Source organism: Globicephala melas, chromosome 14, assembly GCF_963455315.2.
Source record: "Globicephala melas chromosome 14, mGloMel1.2, whole genome shotgun sequence".
Lineage (NCBI taxonomy): Eukaryota > Metazoa > Chordata > Mammalia > Artiodactyla > Delphinidae > Globicephala > Globicephala melas.
In genome coordinates, this window is record NC_083327.1 from 32,096,074 (window position 1) to 32,110,198 (window position 14,125).

Genomic DNA, 14,125 nt, shown 5'->3' on the forward strand with positions numbered 1-14,125 from the left:
GTCGTATGGTAGTTCTATTTTTAGTTTTTTAAGGAACCTCCACACTGTTCTCCATAGTGGCTGTATCAATTTACATTCCCACCAAAGGCGCAAGAGGGTTCGCTTTTCTCCACATCCTCTCCAGAATTTATTATGTGTAGACTTTTTAACAATGGCCATTCTGACTGGTGTGAGGTGATACCTCATTGTAGTTTTGATTTGGGAAATGCAGTTTTTTTAAAAATGGAAGAAGTCTAGAACCACTAAGAGGAATCAGGTCAATCAAAGCTCAGTGTTTACAAGGTACAATTTAAACCTGTGGTTGGTCAACTCAATATACAGGAAAAATTTTCTTCCAACAGGATTACTTTCTGTGTTTAATTCAATCTTTCCAAGTAGTAGTATCTTGGCTCACTGCAGCCCTAAAAGAACTGATAGGAATGTCACTGAAAGCAAACCAAGTCAATACTGTTACTGTGTTAAGGATCTACTAGGTGCCAGGCACTGCTGCTAGGCTAGGAAGACAATGAAGAATGGAATTGGTCCATACTCTGAAGGAGCACAGTGCAAGTTATTTTATCAACTTCCAAGATCCAATACAGAACAAGGAAGGAATTAAGCGTAGCATCAAGAGGGGGAAATTAGCTTTCTAAGTCAAATCTTCACAATTCTCAGACATTTGTCACTATCTCATTACATGATTTTGAATAAGTCATTTTAACTCTCAATCACATGAAATAACTCCTCCGTATAATGGCTCTATAAGTCGCAAAAAGGAAAGTGAGAAATAAAGATTTATTACATCTCAAAATTATGAAATAAGATATAATCCCATCTATATTAGAACTACATTTTAGAGCTCAAAAGTATTTTTCTAAGTAAGTCTTATATGTTTTACTTTATAAATAAATCTTATATACTATTATAATGATTGAATTTATAACCAACTAACTCTCAGTGTTAGAGAAAGAAAGCAACATACTGGCATTTTTCAAATGTACTCTGAACTATGAAAAAAATTAACCTGCTTTCAAAGTCACACATTCAATGACAGAGATATTAAGCAGGATTTTTTAAAATGTGAATAATGCCATGTACTTATTACTATAAATGAATGTTAAATATTTTGTACGTGAAACTAAATACTTTGGGTGACATACTATATTTTATGCTAATGACATTAACATTTTAAACAAATGTAACAGTAACAAAATACTACTGGACACATTTGTGATCATCAAAATAAGGAAATTAAAATTATAAGAAGAAAATATGTCTACCTCATTGATAGCTTTATAAGGCCTCAATCAGAATATACTGAAATCCCATAAGATTGAACATAATAGGTGATTTTAAAAATCAAGTTATAAAGCACAAATGCTTAAGTGCATGATTCTCCTTGTTGGGTTCAGTTAACTGTAGAGATTGACAAGAAGAAATGAAACGAATAAGCTTAACAGCAATTCTAAAACAAAATTTTACTGAAGAACACGTACAGCTTGTATCCTTTTAAAATGTTATTATGACAGAAAAAGTATTGTATAACTACTCAAAACACTGTCATTTGACAGCATGAGCTAACTTAATTTTTATTTTATGATACACCTCGTACTAACCATTCTCTACAACCATCCCCAAAACAGAATTTAATTCACAACTATCCTCAATTTAGCAGTGAGTACACAATACCCACCCACTTCTCACCTACCTTACATTTCCTGGTTATAAGAACAGAGATAAAGTAGGGTGGATGTATATATATCTGGATAAAAGGATTCAAAGAAAATCAGTATGAAAGCTAGAAAATGCTAAATGGCAGGAAGCTATTGCTCTCTAAGACCATGATTTTGTGGAACAGAGAAAAGAGCAGGATGCAGCTGTCTTACTAAGGTAGCTCAATAGAGAATACAAATACAATTTGGTATTTTTAAGAGAATTTTGAAGGATCGTTAACATAAAATTTATATCAAAAGATATAAATGGATGAGAACAGTGATAAAGTAACAGTGTCTAATGATTCTTTTCTTCAAGAATATTTCTTTCTCCCTCCCCCCCAAAATAAGGAAAATCATCTTTAATCAAGATACACAAAAAACCTAATATGCTCATTTGTCAGCTCTTCTTTTACCACAGTCCTTAGAAGAAGTTTGTTTAAATGCCCCCAATTTTCTATGGTATAATTATTATTCTTAAATAGTAGCAACATTAGTAACAATCTAGCATAGACTAAAAGAGTAAAAGCTGATTGAGAAGAGTAGAAAATATTTCAGGGCAGACTGATGGTTCAAATATTTTTTAATAATTCAAATTTAATATTTGGTTTTAGGTTAAAAAGTGTGTTGCTTCTTAAAGTTATCCTAGTAGAATAAAGTTTGTGTATAAATGTTAAACAAAAATGGACATAATGAAACTACAAAACATTAACTCATCATCCACAGCTTTCTTAAAAAAATATGTGAAGTTGAACTCATTTTGAACTTTTCGTTAATAAATTAGCACTAATAAAATGTGGAATCAGTACGTATCAGCACTTAAAAGGCTGACAAAACGAACATCAAATCCTCAGAAATTACATCGCAAGACCAGATATTTAAATTCATTCCTTTTCTTCTGGCAGATACACATTTTAAATGCTCCTAAGTTCTGCTGGCTTATTGCAATGTCTGATTAAGCACTGTTTAACAGGTGAAAGTCCTCTTACAGCAAGGTAGTTTATAAGTGTTCAATATACTTAAAGAACCAAGAGACTTGCAGAAAGACAAAGTGGCTAAACTCCAATCTTCAAAGTTTCTAGAAATCTCAAAGTAACTCCAAGGCAACTATCAGTAATCAAAGTGTAGGATAAAGAAAACCCATAAGAAATTTTGGATTTAAATTAAGGCTCTTTTTGTAATTTCCTTTCAGTGCCACACTCATAAGGAAAAGGTGACGTCACTTACATAAAAGAAGGGTAAATGTTGACTAGTTTGAAGAAGGGGGTCTAATTTCTTATGCCCATGCACTTTTTAAAAATTCCAAGCTATTTATAAAGCTGGCAAAGACATTTGGGTAAAGGTAAGAAACTCAGTTTTCCTACTTACCACCTAAAACCTGAGTTTGGCATCAGTTGTGTCATAGTAAGTCAGGCTTTTAAAAAAAAAAAAAAATTTTAGCTTCCTTGACAACTCTTTCTAATTCTTCTGGGGTTTTCAAACATATGTAATACATAGCTATATGTAAGTTCAACTTGCTGGGTGTGATAACTGTATTTCAGGTAAGCAGGAGACTCTTATTGTATGTTGAAATTTTATATCTGAAGTATTATAATGTCTGCAACTTCTAGTCATTGTTCAGTAAAAATTTTAAATGTGCATATGTGTGTGTCCATGTGTGCATACGCCTGTGTGTGTGTGTGTGTGTGTGTAGAGAATGATAATGGGGGGGTGGAAGCAAAATGTTAGTGATGGTGAATCTACATGAAGAGTATGTGAGTATTCATTACACTATCCTTGCACCACTACTAAGGTCTGAAAGTTTTCAAAATAAAAGTGGTTAGAAATTATAACTCTACTTGACCCACTCTAAGCACTATATGTATTTCCTTAAAATTCTTTTTTGTCTTTCCAAATCTTCTGCTATACCTAAACATAAACAGAATCTCTGACATAATACCCTATTTAGGGCATTGACACTTGTTTCATAATCTGCCACACCTAAAATCTACTTAAGAGAATGGTATCAGTAAGCTACATAATCAACCAAAGAATATTAAAAGTATAATTGTATTAAATAGACTGCTAAACAATGAATTTTTCCTTTAAAATAGAATTACCACTGAACACTTCTTACCTTGAAGAGCTTGCAACTTATGATCATTTGAAGAATTAAGAAATCTGTCCACAATCGTAATTCTGTTCTGGAGGAGTTTCTCAATAAGTTCAAGTCCATCAGGTCCCAGCAGTTCAAACAGCTTATAAGAGGAAAATCAGAACAAACTGTTACCTCAAAATGAATTATTTTTTCAAGTTATTAACACCCTATTCAACACAGCTATGAAGCTAAACTAACACAGAAGGAACTAAGAAGTATTTAGAAAAGAATCATAAGAAAATAATAACTTAGGAAAGTTACATTGCTTCACATTGCTAAGGAGCTTTCAGCTTCATAAGACTATCTGCAATTATATAATTAAAGAGCACGATCCAACTGTTAAAATAATTATGATTTATATATAAAACTCTAAATCACAGAATAAAAAATTCTGACACTTGTTTTTTTCTTGGTATAACCAAGTGAAATTCTAAAATTAATTTGCTTTTTAACATACCATTCTGGTTTTCCCAAATAGAGTGCAGAGTACCATTTTTCTTACAACTTACTAATAAGAGCTATCATTTTAGAGTTAAAAATCATTAGAATGTTTTAATAAATCATGACATGACAAATTTTTAGTGCTTAAAAAACAATTAATTGTATTTTTCTGTTAAAGTGTATTTTTATTATTTTATTATTGCTTAATTAGGAAGTATCAATAATTTTCGATGCTTAATATATGTGAAATCTGAAACACAGTACTGCAAGTGCTTTCTGTAACTTTATTAAAAGTTTTTATGCATATTCTACTCTCCTATGCAGAGTGATTGCCACAGATTAAGTTGATTCCAGAGTCACAGAACCAGTTTTAGGATTCAGAGACTTTCAATTATATAACTGTATGAAATAACTGTGCCAGAAAGCCTTTAGATTTCCTCATATATGGTTTGGGGGTATATATATATTTCCTGTCCAGAAATGTTATACTTTAATTCTACATGTGAAGATTTTATATTAAACAAATTCTAACTGTTCTTAGAGAATCCACACAAATAAAAATATCATTAAAAGTAGGAATTTTATGTTGAGTATATATAAGGCATTAAATATTTAGTAAATATTTTCCTTTTGCTGTTCATTTTACTGACACTATCTAAACAGAAGGCCACCTGTCTTCCACCCTGTCCCCAAATGTGGACAGGCCTTATCTTTGGGCAAAACATCAAGGAAAATACTGGTGACCAATCACTCTCACTCTGGCTGATAGGGCAGTGATTCCACACAAGGAGAGGCAAGCCTAGAATTTAGGCTACAGCCTACCCCTTCCATCAAGTACTCAGATTCGAAAGCAGGGGTGTCACTCAGAAAGAAGCCTTCCATTGTCCCCACTCCTAGCTCCACAGTTCTGCCTCAGAAATCTTGCCTGAGGGTAGAACCAAACCATAAAACAGAAAGATCCCAATCTCTTCCAAAGAAATAGACCACATCTGCAACCAGGCCATGAAGTTGAAGCCAAAGGGCTATCTCAGAAAGAGCAGAGGTTGTGGTGAACCACAATTAGGAGAAGATTCACAGATTCAACAACTAAGTTACAAGAGAGAACTGAGGGGAGAGACAACTGGGACGACCCTCTTGGGGTGAGACTATATATCAACACTGACCTTTGGAATTACTCCTTCAAAGGGGTCACAAATTTACTGGATTAGTTTATGGAGGAATTTATGTCCCAGGGGCATTTTTGTAAACATCAGAATGGTCAGCTGGGAATTAGTAAAGATCACATGTGGGTTCAAGTCCCGATCTGAACAGCTGAACAGCTGAATGGAGTCAGGGGAAGCGTAGAAAAGGGTTGTTTGTGCTAACACTACCTTCATCCCAAAGTGACTATGGGTATACTCACAGGTGCGGCTCCCTGGGAACGACATCAGAAGCTCAACACTGTGGAGTGAGGGTAGAAGGAACTGTTTGCACTAAAATAATCCAGCAGGTCACTAAACAAATAAACAAGCAAATGACAGTAACAAGCCCTGGAGGTGGCAGACTAGATGAAATGGACAAATTCCTAGAAAGACACAAGCTACCAAAAGTAACCCAAGACAGACAACCTGAATAGACCTAAAACAAGTGAAAGATTAAATTAATAATCAAAAAACATCCACAAAGAAAAGTCCAGGTCCAGATGGCTTCAATGATGAATTCTACAAAGCATTTTAAGTTAAAACCAATTCCTCACAAACATTTCCAAAAACGAGAGGAAAGAATATTTCACAACTCATTTTATGAGGTCAATATTACTCTGACCCCACAACCAGACAAATAAATACGTCATAAGAAAACTAAAGACCAGTACTTCTTAGGAATATGGACACAAAAATCCTCAGTGAAATACAAGCAAACCAGATCAAATCCAGCAATTTATAAAAAGAATTATATACCATGACAATGTGAGATTTATGTCAGGAATATCAGGTTAGTTCAACATAAGACAATCAATTTATATATTATAGCAACAGAATAAAAAGCAAAAGTCACAAGATCAGCTCAACAGATGCAGAAGAACCATTTGATAAAACCCAACATCCTTTCATGGTAAAAACATTCAACAAGTTAGGACTAGAAAGGAACTTCTAATACCTGATAAAGGGCATCTATGAAAATCCCACAGTTAACATCATACTTAATGGTGAAACACTGGATTAGTTTCCCACTAAGAACAGAAACAAGACAAAAAAATATGCATTTGTGACTTCTACTGAACATTGTACTGGAGGTTCAAGTCAGGGTAATTAGGTAAGAAAAAAGAAATAAAAAGCAACCAGATTGAAAATTAAGAGGTAAAACTATTTCTATTTATAGATCACTATGATCTTCTATGTGGAAAATACTAAAGAATGTACTAAAATACTATTAGAACTAATAAATAAGTAAAGTTTTCAAAAAGTGAGCCAAGACCATTCAGTTAGGAAAGATCAGTCTTTTCAATAAATGATGGGACAACTGGCTAGCTACATGAAATAAACTGAAGTTGGACCATTATACCATATACAAAAATTAAATCGAAATGGATCAGTGATCTACATTTAACATATAAACTTATAAAACACTTTACAGAAGTAAGTTTAATGGGCTCAGATTTGGTAAGGGATTCTTAAATATGACACCAACAGCATGAGCAACAAAAGAAAACACAGATAATTTGGACTTCATCAAAATAAGAAACATCTGCTTCAAAGGACACCATCAAGAAAGTGAATAAAACAACTCACAGAATGGGAGAAAATATTTGCAAATCATATATCTGTTAAAGGACTTGTATCCAGAATATATAAAGAATTCTTACTAATAATAAAAAGACAACCAATGAAAAAAATGAGCAAAGGATCTGAATTTAGCCAAGGAAAATATATAAATGGCCAATAAGCACGTGAAAAGATGTTCAACATCATTAGTCATCAAAGAAATGCAAAGAAGAACCACTGGAACAACTATTTTTTTAATGGAAAATAGTAAGTGTTGGCAAGGATGTGGAGAAAACTGGAATTCTCATACAGTGCAGGAATACAAAGTTGTGTAGCCATTGTGAAAAACAGTTTTCTGGTTCCTCAGTAAGTTAAACACAGAATTACAATATGACCCAGCAATTCCATTCCTAGGTATATACCCAGAAGAATTTAAAACATGTGTCCAAACAAAAACTTACACACAAACAGGGCTATTAACACAGCCAAAAGGTAGAAACAACCCAAATGTCCATCAACTCATGCATGGATAAACAAAATGTGGTATACATCCACAGCACAGAATATTACTAAGCCATAAAAATGAATGAAGTAGGGCTTCCCTGGTGGCGTAGTGGTTGAGAATCCGCCTGCCAATGCAGGGGACATGGGTTCGAATCCTGGTCAGGGAAGATCCCACATGCCGCGGAGCAACTAAGCCTGTACGCCACAACTACTGAGTCTGTGCTCTAGAGCCTGTGGGCCACAACTACTGAGCCTGTGTGCTGCAGCTACTGAAGCCCGTGCACCTAGAGCCCATGCTCCGCAGCAAGAGAAGCCAGAGCAATGAGAAGCCCACACACTGCAACAAAGAGTAGCCCCTGCCCGCTGCAACTAGAGAAAGCCCGCACGCAGCAACGAAGACCCAACACAGACAAAAATAAATAAATAAATTTATTTTTTAAAAAAAGGAATGAAGTAGTGTACAACATGGATGAACCTTCAAAACATTTTGCTAAGTGAAAGAAGCCAGTCACAGAAGGCCACGCACTATGATTCCATTTATATGAAATGTCCTACATAAGGAAATTCCTACAGACAGAAAGTAGTGGTTGTTTAGGGCTTGGGGGTTGGGAGAAGGGGGCGGGGGAGTAGGGGAATACTAGCTAAAGGCTTAGGATTTCTTTTTGAGGTTTTGTAAATGCTCTAAAATTGACCGTGGTGATGGTTGCCCATATCTATGAATACACTAAAAAACACTGCTTTATAACATTTTAAGTGGGTGAACTGTACGGTATGTGAACTATATATCAATGAAGCTATTTTTTAAAATTATGAACCAAAATGACTTAAGATATTAAAAGTAACCAATAAACTGTTGAGGGTTGAAAAATAAAGATTAAATACAATTTTCCTGATAAGCATTTTAAGTGAGTGTTTTGAATTGCTTTTAGACACAAGTCCCATGCTTAAGGTAAGGGTGATATTAAAGAATAAGCAAATTCAAAAAAGATAAATGTAATACATACCTACAAAGATACCTTCTCCCCCCATATTCCAAACAAATTGTAGTAGCAAATGCTCTCTACATACAGTATGAAATGTCTTTTATATGCTATCAACCTTCAAAGAACATGTTAATTCTTAAATTGAGACCATTTCCTCCATAAGAATGTGATTTATTGTGGCAGCTACCCTTGCATATTTGAAATATAATGTTGACATATGATAAATTAGAGATTCAGAAATTTTTAGTCCAACATAATTTTAGGAAACCACCAATGTATCTGGAAGATAACTTCTAGATAAAACATCTCAGATATAGAATCACAGCACAAAGAGCATGTTATTTCTTAAAAATAATACACCTAAGACCTAGCAAAAGAGACAAGAAGGCTGTTTTGCTCTGAATAGCAGGACTTCCATAACCCAAAATGAAGAATCCCCAGCAGAATTCTGAGATCAGCTGCCATCAGATTTAAAGCAATCCCAAATTACGCTTTCCCTAACATTTGTCATTTTCATCTACACTGACAGCAGGTGCAGTTCTCATTCAAGATTCGCACTACAAACTAATTTGGCACTGAGAGTGACTGTCTGTAAAGGTGCAACTGTCTGGATCATTGCTCTATACACTGACACAAGTTCCAGAAGCTATCAAATTGAAAAAAAAAGGCGGGAAAAGTTAGCTATGGGTAGAGAAACAGGCATCAACTACAGAGTTTAAAAAAACAAAAATGCAGCTCTCAAAACAATAAAAAGGCAAGTTTTACTACTCTGGCTATAAATTAAGTATATGAGATTCAAAGGAAACACAATAGGAATAGACAGGTAATATCCTTTTCCTGGTACATTTTGCTAAAGCCATCATTATCTATTAAGGAACTTCTCAATAGACAAAGGTGCTCAGGGTTCTCATTGTTATTATAATTCCTTTTTCATTAAGTTAAATTATCAAATTAAAGTAGTTCTTCATTAAAGTAAAAAAATTAACCAACAGACTATGTTCCTGAGATGCCAAAAAAAAAAAAAATTATCGCAGAACACGCACAGACTACCTTTTAAACTTTTTTTTTTTTTTTTTTAATTTTTTTGGCCACTCTGCACAGCATGTGGGATCTTAGTTCCTCGACCAGGGATCAAACCCAGTCCCTCTGCCTTGAAAGCACAGTCTTAACCACTGGACTACCAGGGAAGTCCCTGTACAGACTAACATTACTAATAAGCAGCATTACTTCCTTATTTCTTACACTTGTAACAGATGAATGTAGTTTGTGAATCTCTCAGGAAAGGTAAACACCACTTTCCACTGTATTCTGTGTTATATCATTTTTATTCCAATAGGAACGATGCTCTAGGGGATGCTATATCCCCAACACAGTATCAAAATGAATCACACACATTACATCATCATAAAAGCAAAATATAAGGTAATGAAAACCTTTAAATAATATATCACAGAAAATTATACTATAAATCTTAGGAAAATTGGTAACAAAAAGTTATAATGGGCCTAAATAAGAACTATAAATCTGTTCAAGAGCTGGGGTATGCAGATATGCTGAGGGTTTGTGAAACCACAGAATAAATGACAAACACACTTGCATTATGGGTTTACTCAAAGATTTAGAGGCAAAACATTATTTCCAAGTAAAAGGCAATTCTGGTCATGTTAATGTCCTGTTTGAACCCTATTTCTCAGGTTAGTCAAAACATGTTGAACAAGGTATTTAATCACTAAAACAGGCTTTAACGATAATAAAATTCATATTTATAAAAGGTTTGTCAGTTCCATTCTGTTTCCATCTAGTCAATATTAAAGAATTCATTAAAAGTCAAAAATAAGTCTATCTGAAGTTCCGAAAAGACCTCTTTCAAAAGAGAGACCAACCATTCTCCCTAGCAAATAGTCAATGGGCATTCTGAAAAACAGCTAGTGATGCACAGTAGGCATAATATCTTGACGTGAATGAGGTATCCTTTTGGACAATACAGTTAAGCGGATTATGGAATTATTCTCAATATGGAGATCACCCACTAAAGTTGTTCTTTAAAGAGTGGTCATGGCTCTGTCCTGTTCAAAATTCTATCAATTATATATAAACTACAAGATATTAAATTAAATTTGTTAAAGGTGTCAACTTAATTCATGATAGAATCAAAATTTTAAAAGTTTCTAAATAGTCTGATATAATCTGGCCAGACCTAAGGAGAAGCAATAGAGGTAAATATAAAACCCCACAATTAGGTTTAAAAAACTCATGTGTACTTGTACAAGATGGGGAAACCTTATCCCACAAATAAATTCCTAAGAAAAATCCTGAAAGGGTAGGGGGTTGGTTATTTACAGGTTCAATATGAATAAATAATGTAATAAAGGCTAGGGAAAAATTTAATGTAGTAATAGCAATACTGTATCTCCAAAACCCCATTTAGCATCTCAAAGGATACTACACTGACTGAACCATATTTAGAGGGCTGAGTTCAATTCTAATCTATACTTTTTAAGAAGGTTACAATAAAAAACTAAAGAAAAGAACATGAAAAAGAAAGTAAAAATAAGATATCTATGCAAACTGTTACTATTATCCATTCTGTCTGAAGGATAGCAGATGTTACTATTATCCATTCTGTTTGAAGGATACTCATTCATAGATTTGATAAAGATAATGAATATTATTCTGGTCCCATCTTCCTGGATCGTCCTCCATGCATCACTCCACATTGCTAAATACCCCTTATCCTTCTTGAAACATACTTTTCCTCTGATATCCTTGACACACCATTCTTTTTTTTTAAGTAATTTTATTTTATTTTATTGAAGTAGAGTTGATTTACTATGCTGTGCCAATCTCCGCTGTGCAGCAAAGTGACTCAGTTATACACATAGAGGCATTCTTTTTTAATATTCTTTTCCATTATGGTTTATCATAGGATATTGAGTATAGTTCCCTGTGCTAGACAGTAGGACCTTGTTGTTTATCCATTCTAAATGTAATAGTTTGCATCTACCAACCCCAAACTCGCAGTCTATCCCTCTCCCTCCCCTTCTCCTGCTGTCAACCACAAGTCTGTTCTCTAGACACGCCATTCTTGTGATATGTATCCTACCACTCTGGCTGGTACATTCCTATCTCTTCTTTAGGCTCCCTTTGACTATTAAATGTTGCAGTTCCTTAAGGTTTAATCCCAGGCTTTCTCTTCCACTCCATGTTCTCTCCTTAGCTGTTCACATGCAAGCCCTCAGCTCCCATTAGCAAGCATATACTGAAAACTCATAAAATCACACATCCTTCCCAGATCTCTACTCTGAGCTTCATTTAACAAATTGTCTAGTTATCATCTTCACTTGGAGGTCTTAAGGCCTCTCACAATTCCACATACGTCCAAAACCATCTCTTGGTTTTCCACCCACTTCACTCTAAGTATTCTTTATTTCCATGAATGGCATTGCCATCCTTCCAGTTACACAAAAGCCTAAAATGCACCCTTACCACCTCTTTATGCATCACACCCAATCCTACCCCATCATCCACTTCACTCTTAAATTCTCTCGATCTCAACTACTAAACAGATTTCAAGGCTTTCTCCTTGTCTGTTTTAAGATCCCAAACAGTTATTGCCTGTACCATGCAAAGGGCTTCCTAAATAGTTTCTGCACATCTATCCAAAACACATTCCAATCCATTCTCCACATAGCAATGACAGAAGATGTTAGGAAATGTAGGTCTGATCAACGTATGCTACCTTCCCTCCAACCCTTGCCAACAAACTTCCAATTGCTCTCCATTGTTATCAAGATGAAGTACTGAATTGAATTGAACACAGGAGTAGAACCTCAAAACATCAAAAAGTGCTACACTAAGAGTCAAAAATACTGATGTATATTCAATTACATTGCTCTGACTAGAAAGAATTTTAATATCATTAATAAAGTTAAATACTCTTTTTAAAACAGCATCCTTTTTAATTCTCCATTTCTATGTATGTTTTATAATGAGCGTAAGGCATCATAGCATAATTTAAAATTATACTGTATATCATATACAGTTTAAAATTAAATAACTACATTTATATCAGGGATACATTATCAAACGTGGTTAGAAAGTATAATCAAAAAAGTTTGGAGACCAATGCTTTAAAGTATCATTCTGTTATGAAAGTTTTGCACAATGTAAGTTTTCTTATTTGGATATATCTTATAACCAATATTTATATTTAATATAATATTTTTTCTGAAAATGTTCTTACATGAATGGTGTTTCTGAAAATGGTCAGTAGAATTATATTATAATTTAAATTATAAAATTATAATTTAAATCACATAATTATAATTATATGTAAATTATAAATTAAATTATATTAAATAATTAAATTATTTAATATATTAAATATTAAATTATATTTAATTTATAGTTATAGAATGTAAGGAAATACAGATTAGGTACAATCCACTGATACCACTGCTACTCATATTTTCAAAACTTTTGTGTAAGTCCATTCTACATCAGCAACTCAGTTTTTACTTTATATTACCCCCCGTCAGTCAACTTAATTTAATAATTTACCAAGCTTATGAACACTAGTAACACACAGCAGTTTAGGTTAGGAGAAAGTCAGTCCGGGCTCAAATCATAAGCCTGCTGCTCATTGGCTTTAGGAGCTTAGACATCTGCTCTGAGCCTCCTTTTCTCATTTGTAAAGTGGGAATAAGAGTACATACATACCCTTCACAGGGTTGTGATGTGAACTAAATAATGTATGTAAATGTATATGACACAGTGCCTTGCATATAATAAGTAATTAACATTAGGTATTTAGTATTACCAAAATAAACGAATCATAATCAAATAAGGGAGTAAGAAAAGTACACAAAATAATTTGTATCACAGTGAAAATGATAACAAAACCTAATACTTGTACACTAGTTATGTCCCAGGCAAGTAATTAAGTGCTTTACGTCTAAAGCAAACATTTTCACAGTCTTCATCTGAAGAAATATTCAGTGAATCTTTGCTAAATGTACATAATACTAATGCATTTATCATTTAAAAGCAATCATGATAGAATAATAATTCAAAGAAAATACTACAAAAGTATGAATAATCAACTATCACTTGTCAGGAAATAAATGAACATACAACAAATATTAACACAAATATCTGACATGCATATTTACTTCAGCATTTTTTCTCAAGAAAGTGTGCTCATGATTGTAAATATGTGCATGCATATATTCTAACTCCAACTTCTGCTAGTAAAATTATTCTTGGTTCAATGGTGAAACTAAATACAATATATCCTAGTGTTCTGTAAAAAGCACCGATAGATTTGAAACCATTGCTTCAACTAAAACTTTAATCACTGGTTAGATCACAGCTTCCTTAACCTTCCTGACAACCACCAGTATGTCTCCTCCATTTCAGTCTGTTAAATAAAAGAACCAGATGAATCTCCCTCACAGCTTTCACATACACCCATACATTGTAGAAACTACAATGGGGTAATCTCATCTAAGCTCAGTTTAGAAGGGACCTTGGAGGACATCTAAACAAAGCTCTCAAAAATCAATAATTACTGCCAAAGGAGTCTGAAAAACAGGACAGCTGAGAACACAGGATTGGACTCAGAACTAA

The 14,125-nt window shown here is 33.8% G+C and overlaps 1 protein-coding gene across 3 annotated transcripts in view; it reads right to left on the reverse strand.

Annotated features, from left to right (window-relative positions):
- The window catches only part of ASCC3 (activating signal cointegrator 1 complex subunit 3), a 333,519-nt gene that overhangs the window by 264,608 nt on the left and 54,786 nt on the right, over positions 1-14,125 (reverse strand). For all 3 annotated transcript variants that reach the window (XM_030882956.2, XM_030882957.2, XM_030882960.3), the window contains exon 5: positions 3,808-3,928. In XM_030882956.2, the coding sequence (XP_030738816.1) occupies positions 3,808-3,928 (121 nt within the window). The remainder of the gene's footprint in view (positions 1-3,807; positions 3,929-14,125) is intronic.